Source organism: Accipiter gentilis, chromosome 6 (genome assembly GCF_929443795.1).
Source record: "Accipiter gentilis chromosome 6, bAccGen1.1, whole genome shotgun sequence".
NCBI classification, from domain to species: Eukaryota; Metazoa; Chordata; class Aves; order Accipitriformes; family Accipitridae; genus Astur; species Astur gentilis.
Window position 1 is genome coordinate 17,522,199 of NC_064885.1, and position 27,788 is coordinate 17,549,986.

Sequence of the window (27,788 nt, forward strand, 5' to 3'; positions counted from 1 at the left end):
ATTATTCTGTAGTATTTGGTATACCAACCACCATTTTATTACCTGCAAATCTGTTCATTGCAATGACTGTGAAAAAGAAAACTAAGAGGACTGTACAGTATTAAAGGTAATTAATTTTTAAAAGATAATTGGTTTTAGGAGGTTTAAGGGCTTTTTGTAATGTTGGCTTAAATGTAACAATAGGAATAAATAGACTGCAGTTTCTGCTTGAATATTTCTGTTAGGAGTCTGGTCTTTCAGCAGAAAACAAATATTCTCTATCAACTCCACTGGTAGCTTTATCTCTCTGTAATACAGGAAGGCAAGACACATTACACTGAAACAGCATCCAAAGGCCCATGCAAGGACAAGACACACAACAGATGCTCAGTTTTAGGGTTTATTTCATCTGCTAACATTCATTCTTGATCTAGACAAAAACAATTAGATGATTTCTTTTTTAAATCCAATTTTTCTTGTGGAAGAAAACAACCTTTTAACACTTTTTTGTAAGATGCTATAAATAAATATATAAAGCTTTAAGTGTTACTTGGCTCAAGTTAAACATTTTTTATTTTTTGTTGGTTTTAAGTTCCTGAAGTGGAAAAAAAGTGCAAACCACACACATTCAGCCCAACGGAATGACTCCAGACACAATCACTTTCAGAGAAGCTGAATCTGTTTGATCTACAGTATGGAGGATGGAAGGCGGGCAGGGGGACAGTTTTATATTTTTACCCTCAGTCACAAAACTCCTAGAAGATAAGAACCGAGTTCCTTGGTAGGTAAAGCACACAAGAAAGGGGAGAGGAAGAAAAAGAAAATCCTGCCTGCACTGCCCTGTCCCTTGCCTGTGCAGATTGTGCAGCAGAGAGGAAAGAAGAGACAATATAAGCAAAGCCCAAGACAAAAACCAATGACAATGAAAAATAAAATCAGACACCAGTAGGGATGGTAAGAAATCTTGTGGCTGTTGCATGTTTGCCTGGCAGACTACACACAAACAGGAACTTCACATTGAGAGAGGGTGGGGATTTTTGTCTTCTCCTTGTGAAGAAAAGATGAAAAGGGGCAATAAAAATAAGTTAAATCATATTCCAATATGTACAAAACAAATCATGCTCAGTAAACCATTTGAATATAAAATTATTCATTATAGTACAACTCTCTCAATCCAGTCTGCAGAATTGATACCTGGGGGAAAACAGCAAGGGGGAATTGTGGGGCTTTGAGGGATGAGACAGACTCATTTGCAAATCTTGGGTTTTTTCAGCTTGTATGGCTAAAAATTACAGAGGAAACCACCTGCAGCTGGGACAATACAGGCTTTAATACCCATGTGCTTATCAGGACTGCATTCACCTTGGCAGAACTCCTGTAGATGGGGCAAAATAAACAGCCACAGATAGCTTGGATTGTGTGCGCAGACACGAGCTCCACTGCTCACTGGTTTACCTGAACTGCTGCTAACTGACCTGTGCTTTGAAAGCTTTGCTCTACGGCTGATCAGGCAGCGAATCCTGTGTTCGCTTCTGCCACTGGAACATGATCTGCTAATATTAGTGAAAACAAGAACAAAAAGATAACGCAGCCAGCCCTGTGATCTGAATCCAGCAGACACTGTGAGTTGCATTCCAAGCTATAGCCCTGCAAATACAATGTTTAGCATAGTCTGTGTTGTGAATTCCTGTAGCACTACCCATTTTTGTGACATTTGGAAAATTCTACGGGACAGGAGGGGGTCTGAGTAACTCTAAATACCAGTAAGAAGCTAGAGATGCTTTTAACCCCAGGATAGAAATCTTATTCAGGCCCTGTTCTGTAATGTTAGTCATTACCTTCTGTAGCTGTTTGGTGTTTTCTGTGAAGTGATTTGATGGGCTCAGAGTGAAAACTTCCTAACTGACATGTCTGTCCTGCCACTGTGGTGGTCCTTCTGTCTCGCTCATCCTCTCAGCAACTGTGTTGCCCTTTCTGCTCCTACAGGACAGCCCTGGGAGAGAGGATTCAAAAGCTTGTTGGGATCTTCCTTATGCTGCTTCCATTGCCATCCCAGTTTTGTAAGCAAGTAAAGGACTATGGGGTGCAAAAACATCAACCTGAAGTGCTCCCCATTTATTCCAAAATGTTGGGCACAAAGGGAGAAATTCAGGCAAGCCAGAAATTCACACTGATCCTTTGTTGATTTTTTTTTTTGTTGATGGCTGTGAACCCCACGACAGCCTGAGTCTGCAACCTTACCAGTCAATTCTTCATTTTTTGACCTGGGTAGGGTACAAGGTGGCATCTGACTGTCTGGTAAACTTTGGTGGAGGCAAACTCGTTCAACAGAGCTAGCTGGAATGAGACAAATGAGCAATAAAAAGTTTTCTTCGGCAACAACACCCACCAAGCAGTGAAGTTCACACTGTTCAGGTGACTAAAAGCAAAAAAAGATGTCCTTCTTCTTAGCACTGCAGCATGTCTTGGCCTTTCCACCCTCCCAAAGCAGGAATGGAGTCTGCTAGGAAATCTCCACTCAGCATCACCCTCATTTGTGGATGTGCAAGAGTCAGCACAGTGTAAGACGGCAGAGGCTAAGAGCCATCATCTTTGGCCTGGTACCAGGTAACTGCCTGTCCAAAATCACTCACACTAATACTGTATAAACTCTTAGAATACCTCACACGCCCTCAGCTTTTGTAAAGGCTTTTCACGGGGTATCCCTGGAACCATGGCAGAAACATTGTGGGATGGTCAAGCATACAACTACATAAAATCTGAATTCAAGGGGAGCTGCCTCACCAACTCCAGTAAGAGACAGGTCGCAATCTTGCACCTGCCCTCACTGTACCCAGCATTCACCTATCCTGACCTGCCTCATGATGCATTGACAGGCCCCCTGAAGAAACACTTCATGCAGTGAAGAAGGTCTCAGTGCATCTGTAAGTCACAGGAAAAACATTTTGGAAGAAAGGGGCAGATACTGAACAAGAATGTACTATCTGGCCACTACTTCTGCTGGAGTGCCTTAAAGCTGTTGTTCTCCCATTAATTTTAAAACTACACACACATTTTTCATGTTATTGTAGCATCAAATAATCAGTCCTAAAAAAGAAACTGTACCACTTCAAACTGTATGTAGTACATATAAATCACGAAAAACTACACTCACATTATGTTAGAAATGTTCCCTTAAACCCACTAAAGGAAGAAAGTAGTGCCAGGTACGTCCTGCAGCCCATGCTCTGGCACACAGCATGCGTGGCCTACAGCCATCAACAGACCAGCACAGCAGCCAGGGTGAGGGATGGCTTTTGGGTCACTCTATTAATTTCTAATACTTAGAATCTGTTTCAAAGTGCCCTATAGTTGTTGTACCTTGGAATGCCTCTTTACATTGTGTAAATTTGTTATTCCGAATGTACAGGTGGAGTAACTGAGGCATTTGCCGGGTGCAGGATTTGAATCTAGAAATTTCTGCCTCAGTGCTAAGCTGAGGTCAGCCTTCCTTTTGTGGGTTGAAGTGAAACTGTTAACAAGACAGTTTTCAAGATAGTTTCATTTCCTTTGCTTGTTACTGTAATATCTTACAAAGAAAATGTTGGAACAAGGTCTTCTACTGACATGCTTCTAGGGTCAGAGGCTGCCTCTGATTTAGAGAACCTGCAGACAAATCCATTAAAATCCATCTGGTTACTTAGAGCCCATAACAGAAACAACTCAGGCAAACTAGGCCAAATTATGCCGGTCCTAATCATACACAGTCCCATTTACTGTCACCCTTTGGTAGATGAGAGCAGAATTTGGCCTTCAGTACAGAATGGCTCTCAGAAGTCAGTGCTGGCATTCGCAGACCTGCCTGGGCATTCACTGCACAGCCCTGCTGGAGCTGCGCCAAGGTACACCTCAGATATGGATTAGCTGCAGTAACAATTTGTGCATTATGGATCCATAACACAGGATGCACAGTGAAAAGCCTTTGGGGAAAGCTGGAAACTGTGCATGTAAACCAGTTGCTTTTTATATCTTATGTATTGTTTTTGTGGGTAAACAGCCTGTAAAATTGCATTTTTTAAATATAAATGTTTTCTTTAGTTACAGCAACACATAAAAGCTCTGGGAACTAGCAGGCATAGCTCCTCCCGGTCTTGGAATGCAGAGATGAGCAAATGGATTTGTAATACCTTCTGCCCCCAAGCCAACAACTGAAAATGGCTTCATTTTGCTTCCCACTTTTCAGCTAGGAGGAAATGCTTATGGCCAAGCTACACATCTCTGGGAACAGGGGCCATTTGTGGCAGAACCTTAAAGACAGCGACACCGCTAGCAAATATTGGTAGCAGCCAAATGCACGGGTAACAACATCCCACTGTGCTTGTAGATGGAGGAGCATGTGCTTGGGCACTTTGCAGCACCAGGATGCAGACCCGATCAAAATTAATCTGAAATCAATACAAAAGACATCCTTTGACTTCAGTGGACTTTGGATCAGAACTGTAACAGGGTTGTATTTGAGCCCAAAGTGCTGTTTGTATTTTCTGTTCTCAAGTTTTTAGTCATCTTCATTCTTCTGGAGAAGAACATCTCCAAAAGCAAGGTGTATCCCCCAGGGTTTACACAGAGGAAACAAGACAGCTCCTCTGCTTAAGGCAGCCACGTCCTTTGCAAAACCTCAGTCTGAATTTGAAACCGTTGGAAACTGTGTACAGAGGCAGAGAGAGCAAATTAAAATACAAAACAAGCAGCACTTCAGTGGATTTGTAGGATGAGAAATGGACACTGTAAAAATTACATGCTAAAGCTGAATGCATCAGCTCTCTGCCTCTCCTCTGGTGATTTCAATGCCGTATTTGATCTGCAGTTAACATGGTCTTTGAAAATCAGATCATATTCCATTTGGTTCATAGTTTAGCCTAAACAATAGCTGGTTCAGGTCTTACAGGCTGAGTAATAACGGGGTGAGACATGAAACAGGCAAAAACTGCTTCATTTCCATGCTTCCAGGCAAACAAAGAAGTGTTTGCAACAGCAAGAAAATAAGCCATACTTTAATTTGGTGAGTGGGAAGAGGAATTAGAGAAGTCATTGTTGTTCTATGACTCAAAAGTCAGTAAGCAGAACCTGGTTAGACTGTCACCACACTGGAGGATTAAACCTACATGAGTGCCTAAAAAACAGCATTGAAAGAGTTCTGCTTTGAAAGTGGTCTGAGATTAAAAAAACATTATCCATGATTCCCCTTTCCAGTTTTATGAACACAGCTTGTTCATTTAAAGTACGAGCTGCAGAACAGGCACTCTGCCAAAAGACAATGTGCACTGTCTCATAATTAATTCAGACCCAGAGTCAGAAATTTTCACAGCTCTGGAAGAGAGCCCCATCCTGTTCTCACTTAAATCAGTTCTGATGCCCATTATCTCTTAATAAAAGCAAGTAAAAATAACTGAAAAAATGCAGATAGGGGTATGTCTGTATGCTTGTTCTAGTTCAGTATTTCACATAGCAACAAACCAAACAAAATCACCTCCTCATCATGTTCCCATTAATTACTGATTATTTGCAGGGTCTTCCTGGAACCTGTCATGCAGATTTATGAGGGATTCTTGCTATTTAAAGTCTTCTTTTTTTTTAGTATGTATGATAGAGTTTTCATGTGCTGTTAACACACAATACTGATGAAGGCATGAGCGGCAGTTGTGTAGGGTGACAGGATGGCATGTGAGTGCACGTTTGAGCCTATGTGGAATTTGGTTGGCTTTTAACTTGTTTTGGGACCTGCCTGTGAAACAAATCTGGAAGCTCTGTGCATGAATTCCCTATTATTTTTGTGATGAAGTTGCATATGTATACGTGATACCAGTGCAATGCATCAAAACCACTGTGCTAAGTACGTATCCTAGGCCATAGCCAATTTGCTTTAATACTTCTCATCCTCTGATGTTTTCCTTATTTTTATGGTGCTCTACTTTCTGGCAGTGGCTGCCAGCTGAAACGAAGTGACCACCCTTGTGCTCAGATCACAGCTTGACAAGATAGCACATCCTCAGCTTAGTCACCGTTATCATTTAATTACAAGCATTGCAATTCCCATTCCAACTCCAAAAACACCCACAAAAGAAAACCTCAGTTTCCTTGTTTTTTAATTACGTATCTTCATATCATTATGCTCAGGGGATAAACAGATTTAAAAAATCCTACTTCTGCCATTTGTGTTTGAATTGTGAGGATAATAAACATTATTTTGTATTTGGCCTTACGAGTGGGCAACTGCATTTGTGCATTTTTTACCTCTGCATTATAATGTTGACCTTTTTTTTATTTTTATGTATTTATTTTTTTTTAAGAATCTCATTGGTCTTGTAAGAAACAGTAAAAAGACCCTATGCTTAAGGAAGCAATCTATCTTCTGTTTTACAGACTTGCTTTTAAATAAAATATTTTTTGTTGTTTTTGTAATTTTACTTCCATGATCTTTTATATGGAAACCCTAGAATATCATTAATATAAAAGTCTGCCTAGGCTACCACTTCTCTATAATATGGCTCATGTAGTCCTCAGTGGGCAAGCGTCCTTGCTCTTCGGTCTCTTCCTTGGGAAGTGCTTCATTGGATCGGTGAAGAAGCCTCTCTTCCCGATTCTTTATCCTCTGCTCCATCCTCTCCAGCTGCCGTTTGTACTGATAGCGCTGTTGGAAGAGGTCCTTTGCATAGTCATAGAGCTGCATGTCCAAGTCATTGAGCTCCTCAATCCTCCGAATGGTGTCATTATCCACCTCTACTCCTCCCGCCCTGGTACTGTTGTACTGCATAAAGGGCCGGATGAATTTCAGATTAAAAGTTCTCTCAAACAGGTACTGAGTCTTTCTCTGGAACTCTGTCAGGCCAAAGAAGGCCATGTCTTTGAGGTTCTTTTTTGCGCTCTCCAGCAGGATCTGTGCTCGCTTGTTCTCTGGGATAAAAGACATGTTGTAGCAGCCCACTAAGCTTAAGTCAGCCAACATCCTCACTTGGCGGTTGTTGGCCAAATTATATGGGCAATCCATGAACTCCTGCAGCGTGCAGCCTGACCAGTCCGTGCCTTCATAGCACGACGGCAGCTCTTCAGGAGTTGGTGTCCTGCCATCACACATGTGCAAGGAAGTCTTCCAAGTAGCTCCTCGTTGGACATGACGCCATTCGCTGAGGTAACGAGATACGGGGTCTCTCAGCAGTGTGATGTAGTAAAATTTTCTACAAGAAGAAGAGAAAATAAAATAAATACTCTGCTAGTAACAAGAAAGATGCTTGGCAAGCTGAGATCTAGTGCCGATACCAAAAAGACAAGAGTAAATCAACATCACAGCATCCATTCCACTGTACTCTTGGATTATTTTCTTCTTGCAATATCTCATGTGAAGTAGTTTGTGCAACATTAACCCATGTTTCTCTTTCTCATTGCCCACCATTTTAGTCTTGCTAAGTAGTAATGCTTTCACCGGGACATCCGCTTCCAGCAACAGTCTGCAATATCAAGAACAAATCATCAGGATTCAACCCATCTACCAACTTCAGAGAGCAACTGTGACTTCAGGGACTGCCTGGCCTTTCATACAACCATGCACCCTCTGAATCAGCCAGGACTTGCTCTGCAGGACAGCCCAGCAACTGGTCTGTTTATGAGCCAGGACTATCATTTTCATTTCATGCAGATGCTGACCAGGACACCTGCTACTTGATTGATCTGGCTGCTGAGCTGAAATCTGGGAGTCTGCAGTGAGTAGCAGGATAACATCACAGGAACATAAGTGAAAAATAATGGGAAATCAGGAATGCAATATGCTTTGTTGAAAGAGGAGGTATGAGTTGACAACCAGCAATAGTAGTTGCTGTTCCAAGTATAATTAAGTCCCCAACAATACAGGCTGTCCCTTAAACTGAAAACATGACAGCTGTCTTGCACAAAGGGACCCTCTAGCTTCAGCCCACCTTGAGCCTGGATAAAGTTCTGGGATTGATAGTGATGGCAGTCTGCAACAGCCCTCTCCAGAGAGAGGGAAATGGGCCTTTTTTCCCCTCACTTCCAGTAGCTTGGGACTATAGTGTCTCCGAATGTTTCTAGAACAAAGAAACAACCTTCTCTAGTTGCTAAAGCTGGCAGGGAATTAAATCCACATGTGCTCCCAGCACATGGGGCTGTGTGACACTGTGCACAAATGGGAGCACCTGGCTTTGGCAGGGTAATGCACACATACTACTGGAAATGTTCCATATAGGGGTGGCGGGGGATTCATTTCCCCATCAGAAACGTATCTTTGGAATGCTGCTATGGCTCGCTGCTCTGCTGGCACGGCTTGGGAGAGCTGAATGTGACAGCCATTGCGAGGGCACTGCAGGTTTTTTGGGGGGGGAAGTAAAAAAAAATCTGTTTTAGCTAATAACACATCCATATTTTCCTAGCACCTTCAGTATTATTATTCCTAGCAGTAATCTAAACTACTGCAATAAGAGTAATTTAATTTTAAGAAAATACATCAGACACTGCCTGGGAAGTCTGATTTTAAGGAATGTTGGCTTTCCCAATTTATTACTAACTTGCTGAAGGCTTGTTCCAAAGCAGTAAATTTTGGTCTTTCCAACAATGGCAATGGGTGTCCACTCTGGCTCCAACTCCTCTCCCGCTTTCTGCCTTCAGAATTAGGAACTAGGGCTGGTAAAAACATCTGCTATTTTTGGAAACTTTTCCATCTCTCTTCATAGCAAGGGTATCACGCTGTCTAGTAATATTATTGTCTAGTACTGTCTGTGTACAAAAGAAGGGGAGCAGAGTGCGTAAGAGAAACACTTCCTTTAAATTTACCTCTTTTTCCTTCATTTTGATTGTAGCCTGTAATGATTCAACTACCCAGACTGAGATGCAGCTACAATTTATATAGACAGTGCTAAGAAACATCTGACAGATGGGGATAAAATATGACAGTGGAAGGAAAAGGAAAGCAATGATGAATGCCGCATGTTCAAGCAAGAGATACTGATGCTAAACACTACCAGCATTTTTTGACTTGTGAACTGCAGTGGACTTTTTATTTGCACCAATGTAATCCAAAGGTTGCATTTTTTTCCTGAAACAGTTTGAAGCCAATTATTATTATGTGGCTTACAGAAGCAACCAGGAGTTTCACCTAAGACCAGGGACTCGTTTGTGATGTATGAGGAGGAGCTGATTCCTGCCCAAACCTGCAGTATACACAGGTATGAATGGGGGGGGGGGGGGGAAATTAGTATCTGCATTTTGTAGACAGGGAAACCACAAATATTAAGTGATGTGCATGAAGTCAAATGGGTGTCTGTGGCAGAGCTGCCACGAATCTGGTTCTTCTAAGTTTGAGTCCAGTTTGTCTTCTCTCTCTCTCTTTCAACTTTAGGAGTCTATTAGTAAATCAGATTAATAAACATCACACAAAGGTTCTAGGGTCCATTGGAACAGAGGCAGCTTGAACAGGATATGGATTGAAAAAAGGTTAAGGAGCAAGTATTTCTTTCTTTACACCTGCACTACAAGAGCTATTATCTTAGTTGAGGCGATACACTGATAAATATTTTACCATGAGCAATCTCTCTCTAAGATTCATCTCAGTGAATAGAAAACCTGGGAAAATAGGCTACATTTAATGAAATAATACTGAATTTGATGTGTCCCTTTCCAGGTCTGTCACATAGAAAAGTGCTTGAAGAAGGGGAGTTTGCCTCCTGACACGAAAATAAGATGTATCTTTGGAATACAGGCAGTAGAACCAGGCCCCTGGAGGTACTTTGGGAAGCTGCTCCAATGGGGCATAAATGAAAAAACCCCACACCCAAACCAAAGAGAGACTACAATGCAAAAGAATACTTTAAACTGCCTAAATTGAGATGCACTGTTGACATACTGAAAGTTATGCTCCCAAAACTGTATTTAACTTTCTGGAAGGATATTAGTTTCAGAGGTGCAGATTCCCTCAGCTCTCAGGAAAGTGAACAGCACACCTTTAGGAAGACTGGGGCCTCAGGAACCAGAGATGAGCCACTTCGATCTTACATGAATGACCACGGAAGTATTCACCCAAGGTACTTAAGATATTGAAGTTTCCATTCTCTAACTGTAAGTTGGAGATTGCCTTTAAGTTCTGCAAAAAGTTAGGTTATCTCTCTACAGCATCATCCATTAGCAGCATTGTTATTAACATCAGGAGCCAGAAAGTCAGGGGAAATTTGCGCCACCATGGCTGAGAACACAGGCAGTGCCACTTGTCAGCAGTGGCTTGAAATTTATGAGGAACCACATGACTAGTAAGTTCTCTTTTGTCATCAGAGATAAAATAAACCTATAAAATACATGCAGCTGTGAGTGCCCTTCTTTTCAGCATGGTGCCCCTGACAGCTACTTAACTTAAGTATTCCTAAAGGCTCATTTCAGAAGTATGGTCTTCTTCTATAGCCCAGATGGTTCCACTCAATACTGCCTCATAAAAAACCCAATCAGCCCCAGTTTGGTCATGCAATGCCAAAACTCACTGGCCTTCCCGGAGTTAACAAGCCTGAGCAAGAAAAATGGACATTTTAGTTAGTATGGTATTTCTTTTCTTTTTCTTCCTATGTGAAGCTGGGCAGAACAGCATTACTATGTTTGCAGGCTCCCTTTCTACATATCCATAGGGTTGTGATCCCCAGGAGGACAAAGAAAAGCAGAAGCCAATGTCACAGCTCTGCCTTTCCTCGCATTATTGTCCCTGGTGGTCCCAACGTGAAAATCCACCTGAAGGTCCCTGGGGCATTTGCAACTTCAGCATTGCAACTTGGATCGGCATGGAAGCTGCACAGTTTTGTCTGAGGAAAGAATTGCTAGCATATTTATTAAACAGAGCAAAATGAAATCAAGTTTTTGATAAACAACCTGTACTAGAACTTAAGTTTCAGGGAGAAAAAAATCCAATATTAGAAAGGAAGGGCAATCTTACAGTTGTAGTACACAAATTAATTCAGGCAACTTGAGTGTAAGAACCCCTTCTGTCAAAATTAGCCTGTGTGCCCCAAACAAATCTCTCTGCCTCTGTTTCCCATGTGTGAAGGGCTGACAATATCTCCTTTGTCCATTTTGGCAATTCAAAACGTAACATCTTTTGGAGCAGGAACCGTCTCCTTCAATGATTATGCAAAGCCTCTGTTTCAGCATGGATTGAGGTCAGAGGACAATAGTTAACTTGAGGCATATTTTCATGACACAGGCATCAGGGGCACTGTTGACCCACAGGATTCCCACCCCAGACCTCTCCTTCCCATTCTCACATAGCAGCACAAAGCAGCCTTAGTTTTTGCCAGCAGAGGTTTGTTGGTGGTTTTTTTTGCAGGCCCATGCTGCAAATGCAGTCACTGAGCAGATCTGGGTTAAAAATAACCCTTTCTTGCAGACAGGAGGGAGTGGCTGAAACCCCCATTTAGTAATATTCTGCCATAATTCCTGTCAGCAGGTTCCTCAGCTAATGAAGAGGAAACGAAACCCTTCTTCCTCTAAAAAACCAATTCCTTCTCTTTTGCTAATAACCAGTCAACATAATTCTGCTAAAGTGACAGATTCTAAATATGATGCTATTATCTCTCTTCAGTTCATTTCCATTTATGCTTTCCTACACTCCTATTCCATACACCCTTCTTACTTCCCACTGCTGGTCTCTAAAACCTGCCAAGAACTGCTTATTTGACTGTGCAATCCCCTATTCTTCACTGTGATTAAATGCTTCCCTCCCACACAGCTGAAATATCTTACTTTTTATTTCTACAGGTTCTTCACTGAGCTTTCAAGCGTCCCTCACAGGAAAAGCAAAAGCTATAATGAGTCCTCCTTGACTACTGTGGTAGCCTTCCATCAGATAAAGAGCAAAATAAGGATAGCCACTTCCAATCATACATGCTTCATCCTGCCTGCCAGGAGGGGGAAGGGGAAGGAAGCTGCATAGGTCAGCTTCAACCATATAACCCCAATCTGTCAAAGCAACATGCCCGCAGGCTACAATTTTTCTACTGCTAAAGAAAAAAATAATAAAAAAATCTTTCTATGTCCCTGCTGAATTAACTGAACTGAACAGGGTGTCTGCCAGCTTGCATGAATGAGAAACACTGTTTTGTTTATAAGAAGTAGTAATGTCAAATTTGTGGCTGATTTAAAGCATCTTTGTAAGCAAAGTCCACACATTATGCACTCCTCAAATCATTTGTGGGGGTCTTTATTCAATTCATACTGGCTCTCACTGTAAATACAAACCCAGTGATTTTGCCTCCCACCAGCAAAATGAAAATGTGCACCTACCCTGCTGTTAGTCTGCAGTGACCAAGGAAAGAAAAACTAGAGCAGTCAGCACCCCTTACTGCAATGACTTAAACCCTCACCTTACAGAGACAATTAAGGGGATTATTAGGTAACGGTTATCTCCACTGAAAATGAAGATAAAGGAGCAGTTCCAGCAATGACTTACAGGTAAGTAAAGGTGAGTCAGGTGTAACTAACAACGGATGAGCTAAGAATGTGGCAGATGAAAGTTTGTAAGGAATTTATATTCTCATTATAAGTCATACTAAATGTTACCTACAAATAAGAGACATATGAAAACCTGTTTTACCCTTCTGCGCAGAGCCTCAAAATGACCTTCTGCTATGGTGGGAAACTCTGGGGTGCAGAACACTCTCCAGCCAACCCCACCACTTGCTGCAGTAAAAGTTGCCTCCCACTTTATTTACCACCAGTACACCAAACCCTGCTTACCACTTTTAAAGCCCAAACTTCGGAAGACTCCACGTATTTCCCTTTTTACTCTACAGTCAGGTTTCTTGCATAACAAAACACATTCTCAGCTAGAGATTGCAATATAATATATGTACAATGATTACTTCCTTTGGTAGCAAATAGCCCTAATTTTCCTCAGTCTATTTCCTCTCATCTGGTGTTCATTTAGACTCTTCCTGCATTTCACACACAATAAACTCCTCAACCCTTTAAAAGTCGTAGAAAAAGAAAGAAAACCCCAAATGAACAAACCAACCAGTCTCTTCTGCTCCCTATGTTTAAATAAACGTTGCTACACAAAACACCAAAAGCCAAGAAACTTAATAGAAAAGCCAATCCTCCAGTACTCAAACTGTGTAAACACCTACATCAATGTTTTTCTTTTTCAGTAAACAAGGGGGGGTGTCTTTACAGCAACACAGTGTTTGCTTTGGTAACTGGGTTTGTTTTGCACAGTTGTGTTTGGCCTGATGATCTCTGCTCTTGGCACTCTGCTGTATTAAAAGATAAGATGTTCTCAAATGTAACCAACCGACCATTATACAGGCTCTGCTCACCCTCCAGATCTTGACTCAGGGACTCTTCCGAGGGTCCAATTTCACCATGGGCCAATTCCCAATGCAGCGATGCCTGGGCCATGCTGCTGACAGCCCACTGAGAGCTAACCCCTAATAACAACCCTCAGGCTACTTCAGGAGTTGGAGGCAGAAGAGAATACTCTTGTACTACAGACAAATTGACATGCTTTTCTTCCAAATGGAAAAGTCTCACAAACTCTCTCAGCTGGATGCAATCCAAAGCACAGGTTTCTAAATACGCAAGGGTGGGTTTCAGCAGGTAAAATTGGGTGTTTCAGTCCAGCTACCCCTGTTTGAAAAGGAAGCAGAGTTATGGGGAGGTTACACCGTTTCACAATTTGGCTGTATTTTTGAGTTTTCAAACAAAAAGCTGCTATATGAATGCATGTCTGTGTGTGGATGCCCCAGAAACCACTTGCCTGCTTATCCTATCTCAGGCACCATGCAAAGTGGAGTCTCGCGTGTCACACCAGCTCTACAAAACCACTAATAATTGATCTGCGCCTCCAGCTCCTGTTAAGGCAATGGGGGAGTAAGAAGGGCCATTCTTCCAGGATAGCTTAAATGCAGTTTAACACAAACATGTATTCCTCCATTCCCAAGAAAGGGGTTTCAAAGCAGATTCTGGAGTCTGTGGAAGGCCCTGGCCTAGGAACCCTGCATATGAGCGCCTGCTGGGTGCTCGGAGCTTTGGATCCTCACTGACATGACATGTCTAACTCCCTCTGAAACACAGGATGGGGTGTGAGCACCAGCAGCTCCCGAAAAAAAGAGCACTTCTATAGCTGGCAACATTTATATGGCCTTTGGGGCTGCAGCCTTACCTGCTGCCCTTCCAGTTCACAGTTACTGCCCAGAAGAATAGCAGTTGGACTAGATGCTCATTGTAGGTCCCTTGCAACTTAACTATTCTATTCTACTCTACTCTACTCTGTCCTATCCTATCCTAAAAACCTCTTGGGACAGAACAGATTACAAATGGAAAAAAAGAGTAAACTCTAATTCCAGCAGCTACAACAATACTGGCTGAGGGTGTAAGTAGATCTGCATGAGACTTCAGAGTGTAAATGAATCCAAGATTATTTAGGTCTGGTCTTTTGGATTTGATTAGCTGTAGAGTCAGAATCTATTAGATATTTCTATCTTTTAGCAGGAATTAAAATGTGTTATGTTCATTAAATACACACTTAAAAATACCAGTACTATTTAACCTGGAGTTAAAAAAAAAATCTAACTGTGAGTAGGCATGCATGAAAAGCCACACCTCTCTTTTTTCCCCCTGTGTATTTTGTAAAATGTGGAGGATTTTGAATGCTTCACAATCCTGGTGATGCAGCCTTTCATCATACCATGAACGGTCACACTGCAATGCCAGCCAGGGAGCGTGAAGCTCGTGGGTGTTTGTACCTGTGTGTACCAAACACAACACATCTTTCTTGCAAAGGTGGTAGAAAAGATAACAGAAGCTGACAGTGAAGGAGACAAAAGAGCAAGCAGCAGCTCAGGCACTTCACAAGAGGAACAATCACCCCTCCATCCACTCAGAACAACTTTAAACAAAAGCTTCCCTTTCGGTGTTTGCAAGGTGTGCATGGGCTCTGAGTCACAGCTTGAAAAACACGGGATAGAGTCAAACAGAATTGCAAGGGTCTTCTCCAGCCTGGTGGTGAAGAAACCTGCAGACATGAAACCAAGGAAAAGATCAATCTGTGTGCTCAGTCTGGACACTTTGCAGCAATCCAGCCTTGATTTTGGAATCTGTAGGAGCCACAATGCTGTGTGTCTGCACGTGCCTCTGCACACAATGGTGTCTGCAGCGCAGTAACAACAACTCACTGTGAGATGTCTCTATTTAAAGATGACCTACAAAGAAAGGTAGGTCTACAAAGCAGTAGTAGTTCTAATACTATTATGTATATATTCCTTTTACACAGATATTCCTTCTGAATTGTATTGACAAAGGCTGCAGAGCTGGAGTGGAGGTACAAAGGATGGAAGTCAGCCCCAAGGGCAGATGGGTGAAACCGTGGTTTGTTAGCAAGCTGGGAGGACACATGTAGCCTTGATACCCACCTTGGGAGTGGCAGTATGATACAGACTATTCCATACTGATGATATATATAGATATATGGTAATACAAGGGAGCATTTTATGCCTGGAATCAAATGCAGCATCAAGACAGGTATGCGACCATCAGAAATGGACACATTCAGGATCATTATCGCCATAAGTGAAATGAGGGTATGCTTTTACCTCAGATCTTGGTGTTGTGCAGTACTGGTAATTGCTATGTTCATAATACGTTGTTACACACTCAGCCCCCATTCAGATTTGTTAGTAATATACTATTTATTAATAGTCTTTTACCCGGGAAGCAAGTATGGTCCTACTACCCTTATGTCTCATGTTTTATATCCAGTTAGCAGAATAGACACAGACTATGAGTTTTTACAACATCTCTGCTTTTCACGAAAATTCAGCTGCTGTGTAAGCACAAGAATTTCCTGTTGCACTGTCTCTTGCAAACAAGTTAATCTAAAAAAAGATACCCGACATGTTATGATCTTTAGGAGTGAACTGCCAGTTAATTTTTCAAAATGACAGATGTGATGAAAATTGGCCAAAGGCTTGGGAAAAAAAAGTGGGGGTCAGAGTAAGGGGAGCAGATGGGGGTGGAGAGGAAGGCATTCCAGAGCCCTCTGGAGCCTTGGACTCCTCTAGGACCCATTAAAAGCTTATGTTACTTGCACCGTTTATAAACAAGTGCTTTCTTTTGCCATCATAACCGTGCTGGTATCAAGCGCTTAGGAAGTGTTGACTGCTGTCTTCTACTGAAGCAAGGCACCAAACATGACGGCAAGTTACAAATCAAATACCTTTGATTTATTACCTTTCCCAAGTTTCAGGAGGTTTGTTGTTATTCCTAAGTGACCTTACTAAACTGACTAATCAATAGCACATCTGAATGCTGACAGACTGCAATGGAAAGTTTCACTGCCAGAAGGATTACATCAGTGCTGGCAGAGGACAGACAGTAGAAATGTGGACTGCAATCCATGCCTATTCTTTGCATTCTTTTGCTTTTGTTATTGCCCCTGCTGTCATGAAGGTAGGAAATTTCACATGAAAAAACACTGCCATTCTCCTTAAGAAAAATTGTCACTCCCTTCACTTACTGGCTCTATCACAGAGACTTTAATTTTTATTGATTTTAGCATTACACAAAATACAGATTTTAGTAACACATTACAGCCATATTTACTAAGAAGTATTTGCTAGATGGGTACTGTACCCACTAATTTTTTTTTTTTAGTTTCTCCCTGTATGTTAGTCACATTAGAAACAAGCAAGAAACAAATCAACCCCTGAAGAGTAATGAGACTTTTGCAATAAGAAACTGAACTTTTCATCTCTGCGTTAGACCAATTTTCACTGGATAGGTAGCATAGGATAGCAGTTTTCATCCTATCACTAGACAGTTTAAGTGGAAAACATATGGGGTGTCATTCTACCTCCAGGGGCTAAGTGCTGTCCCCTAATAAACTGCCAGTGCGGGCTGCCGTGTTATCAGGGAGGCTGAATTTTAAGTCGCTCCCTTGTCATCAGGACTGAAATGCACTAGTTCTGCATGGAAATCTGCACACCTTCTACTGTCTTTGCCCTGGAAAGAGAGACAATGCCAGGGATTCAGCCTCCCCAGGTGTCAAGATGGATACAATGAATAAAACAAGTGCATATTTTACCTAATAAAGCAGGATTTCTGCATCTGATTCCTGCACACTTCAGGATGCAGAAGAAAGAATGATCGGGATATTGCCACACAGAAAAAAGAAAACCAGAAGCAAGCTGAAATAGCCCAAAGACAAAGCAGAAGTAACTATGCAATATGCAAAGATATTTATCCGAATCAGCTGCAAACAAAGCAGATAGGCTGGAATTTGCATTTTCTTTTAAACTGTAAGCCTGCTTCTCTTGTGAATCACAGGAGCTCTACTGGCCATGAGATTCAAGAAACATTCAAAAGTGTAACAGCATGATAGACAGGAAGTATGTCTCCTTGAAGAAGATTAAATTATAAAGAAACCATACAGGAAGATTAAGGGAGCAAGAGTAGTCAGAGGAGCAGGTATGGATCGCTTATGCAGGACAACTGAATTCGCTGGCAACTCCCTGCCACAGTCGAAAGGGATGCAGTATTTGTGTCAGGCAGCTGCAACGGCAACTGCAACACAGACACCCGTGAGTTGCTTGTGGATCAATCTTGTTCCAATCAAGAATTGATGGATGGCTACTTTTATTGATTGGAGTGGGAAGACTTAGGAAACAGAATTGAGATGCACAGAATTTTGAAACTCAATTGACCTGTCCTGGACATATAAGTAAACATTATAACTTTCAACCAGCCAGGGTACATCAAGAAACAAGACATGCCAAGGAAGAAAACCACAGAGCTACACAAGCCATTCCTGGAAGCAGCCACAGTGCAAGCTGTTGTGAGGACTGGTTTCCAAAGAGCTCCTCTGCTGTTCTGTGAGCCACATACGGCTGCTAGCGAAAGGGAACTACTACCCAGCAAAGCAAATCAATGTGAACTACATACTGCCATACTCCTGATGGCATGAGATAGGCGACTGGTCCTAATTCCATTTACCCAGCTCCTTCTTAAAATTAGTGCTGAGAGAGGTTCCCATACTGCTTCTTTTCTTGCCAATAGTCATATTAGTGGCTTACAAAGAGTACCAAAGCTCCCTCTTCTCAATTAACGGATTCTCCCTTGCTCAGGAATAGCAGATGCTGTCAAGCAACAAATAGATAATCCTCAAGAAAGCTGAGCTACTAATCAGCCACTTTTACATTTAAGATCACTTGGTGTTGCCACTGCCCTATACTCGTTTCCTAATTAATTGCACTGAAATGCACTTAAGCAAGCCCCGGATCAAAGAATCAACTGCAGAGATTGAAATAAATCCTGTCTGTGTTGCTAATGCCTTGGAAATGGATGACTTGCTAAGCATTCAAAATCCTGCGTACCAATGGTTTAAAACTACAGATAGCGTGAGACACTTTCAAAGGAATAGATTTAAGAACAAAAAGGAAAAAGCTCCCTTCATTTGCTTGTAAAAGACAATTAAACAAAGGCAATTGTTCAACTAATTCATTGTGAAGTTTGTGTATCTTAAGTTCCTTATTCTCCACTTTCCTATCACCAGGAATCACACTGCAGTCAATTTTCATTACAGCAAAACTTTATCATCATTACAGATTTCTTTTTTTTTATTTGCTTTTATGAAGGGTTGAAATCTTTTCAAAATAATGATAAATAAAAATGACTGGGGATAGATGTGTTACCAGTTGGTGCAATAAATCACTGTCGTCTCCTGCATGAGTCTCTCTCTCATGGTTTAGAGTATCATCAGAATGCCCTTGATTGATTTACAATTCAGTAATCCAGCTATCATCATCCATAATTCTACAATAAACCATGCCACTTAATGTAGCTGTTACAGATGTTCAGAAGTTCATTCCCTGCCATTTAGGAGGTGATACCTAGACAGCAGCTGCAGACACCAGGATTAGCTGGGGAGGAAAAATCTGTCTTCAGCATGGGAAAACATCCCATTTTCCTGTAACAATGCCCTGTCTCTAAAGCTGAAAGACATGCTGCCAACCTTGATATATCCAGTCTCAATGATTAAACACCAAATATCTATATGCATATATGTACCCCCTCTTGCCAGCTGGCAGGAGTAACAAGATGCCTGGCTTCTGTCTAAAAGACATTATTTCCTGGGGAATCAAGACATTACTAAAAGCTGTATGCAACAAATCCAACAAAGGGTATGCAGCAAAAAGCAACTGATCTCACACAGGCCATGCCAGCACAGAAACTCATGTTGCAGTGCATTTTGCATGTGGCACAGCATCCAGATTCAGACCTAAGGAAGTGCTTAGAGAATGCTCTTAAAAACACCACAGAAGTCGGGCTGAGGCAGACAGGAAGGGCTGTGGCCTGATGAAGAGGGTGCTATTCATTATGCTGTACTGTAACCAATACCAGCCCTTTCCGACAGCACAACTGGAGACTTCATGGACATCGTTACTCATTTTTTCACAAATCGGTGATCTAAAAACAGTAGGTTAATTCTTGGTTTCAACTTCTTTTGCTTGAGCCTGAAAACAACACAGCATGAGCTGGCCTGCAATTAACACTTTTGTTAATACTGTTTCTTAGAGAAAAGGAAAATATATAACACATGCAGTATAAAGTGCACGTATTTTATACCAAACAGCACTAGTACTCTCTGCCAACCTTAGTAGTCACAGTTCATTTAAAGCAGGCATACAGAAATATCCAACAGGAATTGTCAAAGTGATGGTCTAGGTCACATAAACAATTTCTCTCCTAAGTGAATCACCATACTGAGGAAGCTAACAAAGACTGCAAAATTCATTAGCTGAGTTAGAGCTGGAAAGGTCTGCTCCAAATCCATCACTGATCCGTCTAGGCCAGTCAGCATCCTGTCTCTGACAGTGACCTGTCCCAGGCACTGCCGAGAGAGGTGCAAGGAACAGCAAAGCTATTTCTAATTACAGGAATCCTCTTGTTTCCTCTTAGCTGCACTCACAGGAATCACAACTCAGGCTCGTGGTTTAGGTCTTCAAAGGGACATCTGAGTCTTCAAAACGTCAACAACCACAGGATTTCTCTGTTGGGTGATCCCTCAGACCAATACATTATGAGGCTGAAAGAGCTAGCAAATCTGAGTGAATGTAAGGTCCAATGAAACACCAAGTGGCTATTTCACATGGACAGCACCCCTGGACTGTGAAGAAAGGATATCATGCCCTAACAAACCATGCGTTCTTCTGCTTCTAAGGGTGGTAAACGAGATCCTTTGCCCTGTGGCTAGTAGGAGCACTTATTACTACCAGAAAAGCAGCAATGTGTTGAATGTGATTCTGAAAAGCAGCTTTGTGATTAATAAATCCTTGAGAGACATTTTATTTTTTTAAAATACAGGCCAATGCTATTGCCTCACCTTCCATTTGAAGGACTCCGGAGGTGTCCTAGCTGTCTGAAAGGCAACGAAGCTCCTCTGCAGTTCTACTGCAGGGAAGTCTAATTATGTGCTTAAAAGCGTATGCTGCAATTCCCCAAAGCACTGCTTTCAGCTCTGACGAACCCTTTGCATCTTCCCAAAGAAAGCGCACACTAGGACTATTCCTCCTGCTTCTGCTGCAGCCTGGGAATACCCCACCATGCCAGCGCAAAGGGAAAATCCAGCTCTCCCCAAGACCCAGCCCGGCTGCGGGTCTGGATGCGGCCCTACTCCCACTAGATGGCACCTGCCCGCTGCTGAATGTTACCTGCAGCGGAGAGCGCTGCCCGCCTGGGCCAGGGAGAGGGGAAGGAAGCTCTCCTTATGGCAGTATTTCTCTTCCCTTCTCATAGGATTTATGTCTTACATATTAAGGCCACAAGTGCAAGTTCATTGAATTGGGTTGGTGGGGGAGGACGATGACAGGAATCGGTATTTGTGAATATTTCCCTTTCCGCACTGGGGCTGGAGGCAGTGATGCCAGCATGCCACCCGACAGCACCCCATGCTGCACTGAAGTCACCACAGCTGGGTACCAGCCACAGCCTCTGATGGGGTGGCATAACCAAGTATGAGAGTCGGCGCAAGCGATCCTCCCAAGGCAATTCTCTGCACGCACAACTTTCCTTCCCAAGGCACTTACAGTACTTGTTACTGGTATTTACATTTCCAATTCAATGGCATATATTCACCGCTTACACAAACATTGCATATGAAGTGCCCCCTGGCCTGCAGGTGATGTTGCATACATAACTGTGGAACACTGTGTTTTGCGTTATGCGATTACAATTCTGTATCTATAGAGCCTTTTGCTTAAGTCTCTGCCTCAGGCTTGACTATGAAACATCACCTCCAAAAAATGTACACAAAAGTTTTCTCACTCATAGGCTTAGGTTACATGGAAAAGTTTTGCTGGCATAGCTGTACTGTGACAAGTAAATAATAAAAGAACATTGTCAGCCAAATAGCGATGCCAGCAAAAAGTTGTGGGTCACTATATATACAGTTGTGGGTATAGCTTTTTCTCTCCAGGGAAATAGGTTAAGTTATAGAGGCAGAGGAACGCTTGCCAGCGTGAGTTCTCTTCCAGAAGGGGTTTATCAGCACAGCTCTACTGAAATAATCACATTTTGAATGCAGGCATGTGCTTCGTCTCTCTGTCAAAACAATTATCACAGAGAAAAAGTTTCTTGTGTTTGGTAAATTTTGAAATAAGAATGTGGCAATCTACATCCCTAGGGCATGCTGTGATAAGTCTCTGCCCACTGGGATCTGCTGGGCTGAGGCCATTAGTTCTTTCAGATACAATGGCAAACTGCTGAGCTTGGAGAGGCTTTCAGTCACTACCAACCTGGGATGGATGAGAGCTGGTGATCTTGTTATATGAGGCTCCGTATCCCGCAGCCTTCAGTCATTCAATCCCCTGACTGTCTCTTCACATAAGAATTTATCTTTTCTTTGAGTATTTTGCCAATGGGAGCTGGAGGGTAGCAGGGTCATTGCAATCCGTTTCTTTGAATACTTTGTGGGATCTCAGCTTGGCGTATTTCATTTTTTCATTCCAAAGAGAGGGTGTGTACAAAAGCAAGAGATCTGGAAAGCTTTTAGCATCACAGGAACTGCCAGCACTGCTTCCTTTGTTTGCTCCATTTAGCCTGATGATGTTTTTTATTATCAATCAGCTCAAACACAGAAAAGCTACATCTCTCAGTTGACTGTGGGACACAGGTATTGGGGTTCAAATTCCCCTTGTTAGTCTTTCTGAGAAGCTGGGCTGATGCTCGTTGTGCATCCTGTTATTCCAGTCAGCCTAGAGACAAGCTGGCATGAAAGGCATGTATCAGAGACAGAGAAAACCAAAGCTAAATTCCTCCCACTCCACACTTGGGCTTGGTGTACCTGTTACTACATGTGTATCCTCCTTATGCCAGACATAACAAAGGCAGAAGCAGTTGTAGAGAGGGACAGAAAGAGAATTGCTAATACAGAAAATTAATACTGAAAGAATCAGTACAGTAATCACAATGTTCACTCTGGGAAGACAAGGTCTGCCTTCTGGAGAATTCCCTGAAGGGAGGAACAGTAGCAATAGATTTGAAAAAGAAAAAGAAAAAAAAAAAGCCAATCACATACTCTATATTTAAAAATTAAAAAGACTACCAGATGCAATTACATTCATGATTAAAAGATCTAACAGAAGCATATTTAAATTCATTAACTTAGTCCACACTTTACTACCTCAGGAGACCAGCTGCTCCTGGAATATGGGGCAGCAAAATACAAACTACATCTTGCTTGTATTTGATCAAAACCTTTTGGAAGTTTCAATGATCTGGCTGTTAACATCTCTTAGGTGATAATTAGGCTCTTGGGGCAGCACACATTGTTTGGGAGAGAAAATGCACTGTGGAAACCTAAGTAAGGGAGCCTTCTGCCTTGCTGAAAAGTCAGTTATTCCACTATATAAAAAAGGCAGGCGAGGGCAAAATAAGGCCAATTTCAAACAGAGACTCATTTTGCCTGTATATATCAGCAATCAGCAGATGCTCACCTCTGTGTAAACTGTTTACTTTAGGTTTTGCTCATTTCTTGCAACATATGTTTCAATAAAGAGATTTTAGCCCTTGCACACTGTGGCTCACAAGCACGGCTCTCCTCTGGTAAACAGACGCTGCATGGTTTTTCCATCACTGCTTGACAGCTGTTTGGTAGCAGGTTATCAGCTGCGGCTGAGCACACACTTCTCCCAATTCCCATCTTCCCAAGCCGGGTCCTTGGGTTGCCTCAGTCTCCTGGTCTCTCTGCTCTGGGGATGCTCCAGGGCCTCTGGCTGCAGGACGAGGCTTCAGGGCACTTTGGGAGGTGCTGGGAAGAGCCAGAACCTCTTCATGGGATGAAGCCTGTTAGCAGGGCAGATGCACAACAATATTGTCCATCTGTCCCAGGAGGGCACTACAGTAACAGCGGAGGTACTGAATTCCTTTCTGTTATTGCCATGGGACCTATTTCCCTGTGACAGGACAGGAAGAGACTTAATTAAAGATAACTGGGATTTTTTGTTTATTGTTGCGTCCGACACTTATCTGTCCTTCTGAAGCTTTTCTCTCTCTCTGTATGCTATGCCTGGTTTTGGTCTCCTCCATTCTGCAAGACAGAGCTCACCTCCTGTGGATAAAGACCTTCCTTCTCAAGAGATCTTTTAAATAATTCTGACAGTTGGACTCTTTCCTGTCCTTCCTGCACAGTCCCCCCATAATCAAGTGCAAGAAACATCAATGGACAGAGCTGACCTTTCAGACAGACAGCTATGCGTGTGTCTGAACTGTCAGGCAGACATTTTTAGGACCAATTTCAGGATTCTACTCTTGTTACTTAGTTATGATCCACAGCTGAGAGCTCTGCATTGTGGAAGCTTCTGCTCTCTCTCCGTGTCTCTGGGAAGTTGCACCATTCCTGAAGAGCCATAATTCAGCTTGAAACCAGCAGATTTAGACTCTAGCTATTTATGACACATGAACGTTATTTCCTCACTGTCTGCAAATGTAACTGAAGTGCCCAGCATTTTCCCACACTGCCAAGGAAGCCCTAATGATATGCACAGGAGCAGGAACAGTCTCCTGCTGTCTGTGTCTCTTCATTCAAATGAAGTCAGGGGAGATATGGCTATACTGGCGGTGAAACATCCCACTCAACTTTATTCTCCTTTGTCACTGAAGGACTAGAGAGATCTATTTTATTTTGCTTTAAAAGCCAATTTAAGGCAGCTGTCTTCCCTTGACAAAATCTGAAAGCCAAGAATAATTCAGATATCAAAATCACAGCTTCAAACTGTTCCCTGTTTGAGTGCTAGCCTGGCAATACCTCACAGCTGAAGGTATGGAGGTGAGAGCTCCTGCAGGGGCTAGAGAAAGAAGGTCTTCCATAACTCATTAGCCATCCCTCTGATAAACAAGGACATAGTGACACGATTAGTCAGAAACATTGTAACTGTAACCAAAGCAAGAAGAATATAGAGGAAAAAATAGGGAAGAGGATGGGAAACTGCACTGGTCCAAAACCACTCAATGCCAACTTTCAATTTTAAAACTATTAGCTAGTAACTCAACTCTAGACACGTGATTCTGGACATGTTTCCATCTCATAATCAGAATTAAATGCAGTCTCAGATCTTCATTCTGATGAACAGTAACTACACTTTTTCTTGTTATATATGGGAACATGTATCATATATACTATATTGTGTTTCAAATACATAGGAAGGTTCCCCTTATTGCCATATTTTTGGGACAATCCTTAATACTGTTCCAAAAGTCAAAAAAGTACATGCTAAAGTCTATTACAACAGGAGATAGCTTTCCTGAATGGGACCTGGAATTCAACCTGAGCTGTAGTTACTTATAGCAAAACCCAAACATATTTCATGCAATACCTGTGCTGTGCATGTGACTTGGAAAATAATGGGATTATATTTGTGAGGAATTTACATGAAATTGTGAGTGGGGTTTTTTCTTTCTAGAATACTCAGTCTCAGAGAAAAGGGAGACTATTTGCATCTAAGAGCAAAATGCCCATTAATACCACGAACACACAAAACTCTATGGATGAGGCTTCTGATGGCACTTACAGAAATTGCGTGCCAAAAGTCCCTTACAAAGAGAGATGTGCCTTGTATTGTTCTCATAATCCAGCAGCCTGTAAAGGCTGCTATGAGCTTTGAGATTGGGTACTGAAGATGGTGGATGGCAGATTTATGAATCACATTCCAATTTTTTAACCCAAAGAAGCTTCAATACCTTTTATTACCCTTTCCCTTCATCAGAAAGTTACCAGTTATCCTTGACAACAGATAGCTCCATCTGCACTTTTATTCATCCCCAGTGAATACACCGATTTTCTTTAAACACAGATTCTCATCCGTCTAAGCCTTAAGGAGTAGCAAAATATTCTGGGAGAAATACTCTGAATGATCCAGATGACAGGATAGGGAGGACAAGGAAGGAAGACAAGAAAAGAGTTGTGATTAAATTGGTTACATTTAAATTTGATTAAATTTGTTAGATTAAATTTGCAAAATTACGTATAGTACTCAATATCAGCCTTGAGTTCACCATCAGGTCAATTTGGTTGTAAAACGAAGGGCTTCCCTTTTGAAGAGGTAAAATAAAAAATATTAGACATTTTCTCTTTTAAAACCAGTTTGTGCAGGATGGGATGTTCTGGCTGCAAATGACACGATTAATTCTCTTTTTGATCAATATTTGGGGTGAGATTAGCTGCATATGTTATCATCCAAAAGGTTTATTTTTAGACCTGTATCTACTATAATCCTACCTTTCCTTTTTCTTTCTGTGGATAAGGTTTTCACAGGTCTTACTTAAAAAACTGCATTAATTCCACAGTGAGAAACAAGAACTTTTCAAATTGTTACCATTAATACGGATGAATTACAAACATACCTGGCCTTATTGCAGGCGAAGGCTGAACACCTCAGAGGTCAATTGTCACTTTTAATATGCTGAACATGCCTGTACTCTGATGGAGAATTGCTGTTACAAATGTTTTTCCAGGCACCAGTGCTGACCCCTCCTGTTCTGTCTGCCTTCCCGTGCTTGGCCTGTTGCACTCATCTTAAGCTGTTCCAGTCACTGTTGGTTTGCTGAAATCTTTTTTGCCTGACTCTTAAGTCACAACTACTCCATGCACTTTTCTGCCAAATTTTAAATCCATAATGGCACAATCCAAAGCTCACTGACCTCAAATGGAAGATTTGCACTGGCTCCTGAGGGATTTTGGATCATACTTCACCTGCCTGCCTGCCAAATGCCTTCCTTGAAGACAAAGCAAATGCTGTGTATGAGCTCTATTATGAAAGAGTGACAACTGCCAGGGGAGGACACATGAGGAAACACACGGGGAGAAGCTTGAAGAGACATGGGAGGGACAGACCGCTGAGGACAAAAGGGGCTGGAGACATGCTTTTGGAAGGAGGGTCATCCCTGAGGGACTGTGGCCCATGAAGGACTCACCCTAGGGCAGGGACTCTCCTGAGGGACTGTAGCCTGCTGGTGACCCATCCTGGAGCAGCAACAGTGAGAAGAACAGAGTAGAAAAGAAAACCAGTAAGAACTGTGGAAGAGGGGCAGACAGATATGATTACACCATTACACATTACAACAAGCACACATGATCCTGCCACTCGTCCTCAAACCCTAATTCAGAAGAAAAATTTCTAGGTAAAGTAGGAACTTGTATCTCCATGTTGTTTCAATGCTGGGCCTTTCTCAGAAAGGGACAACTAGGACCCCAATGGTGATATCGCCTTCCTGCAAAAAGGGCAGATATGTTTTACTGAAGATGTGTGGACCCTTCCCAATTCATGTTCAAAGGAAGAGCTTTTGAAAACTATCAGCTGGATCTACTTTGCTTTCTGTGCCCCCACCACTTCTCTTAGGCTATGCTTGCGCCATCAGATCCAGGTACTCTTATCCATGTGTCCTGGTTTCAGCTGGGATAGAGTTAATTGTCTTCCTAGTAGCTGGTACAGTGCTATGGTTTGAGCTCAGTATGCCAAGAATGTTGATAACACTGATGTTTTCAGTTGTTGCTAAGTAGTGTTTAGATTATAGTCAAGGATTTTTCAGCTTCTCATGCCCAGCCAGGGCACAAGAAGTTGGCACAGGACACAACCAGGGCACCTGACCCAAACTGGCCAACGGTGTATTCCATACCATGGGACGTCCCATCTAGTATAGGAACTGGGAAGTGGGGGCAGGGAATCGCCGCTCAGGGACTGGCGGGGTGGCGGTCGGCGGGTGGTGAGCAATTGCCCTGCGCATCATTTGTACATTGCAATCCTTTTATTATTGCTGTTGTCATTTTATTAGTGTTATCATTATCATTATTAGTTTCTTCTTTTCTGATCTATTAAACCGTTCTTATCTCAGCCCAGGAGTTTTACTTCTTTTTTTTCCCCTGATTTTCTCCCCCATCCCACTGGATGGGGGGGAGTGAGTGAGCGGCTGCGTGGTGCTTAGTTGCTGGCTGGGCTTAAACCACGACACCATGTGGGATAACCAGTTTGTCCTAATGTCCAGGGGTGCCCCAGCCACCCCATGCTGTGGTTTTGATAGGCTAGAGGAGAGCTGTGGGCTGCTCCAGGCAGGTACCTTGTTAGCATCACAGAGGGTTCAGGGTATAACGGATTGCCAGAAAACACACATATCCTATACCTTAGACAGAAGCAGAGTGACCTACATCCTTTGGAAGGACAATTTAAGAAAAAAGTGATTGCCAAGCCTTGTTCAGGGAGCCAAATACCGTTTTCTCCCCAGAATTATGTCTTATTTGCTATTATCAC

General features: G+C 42.3%; 1 protein-coding gene across 1 annotated transcript in view; it reads right to left on the reverse strand.

Moving 5' to 3' along the window:
- Positions 1 to 361: 361 nt before the first annotated feature.
- HS6ST1 (heparan sulfate 6-O-sulfotransferase 1) overlaps positions 362 to 27,788 on the reverse strand; it is a 210,493-nt gene continuing 183,066 nt past the window's right edge. Inside the window, exon 2 of the mRNA XM_049802644.1 lies at positions 362 to 7,190. Within this exon, the coding sequence (XP_049658601.1) occupies positions 6,482 to 7,190 (709 nt within the window). The 3' untranslated portion in view covers positions 362 to 6,481. The remainder of the gene's footprint in view (positions 7,191 to 27,788) is intronic.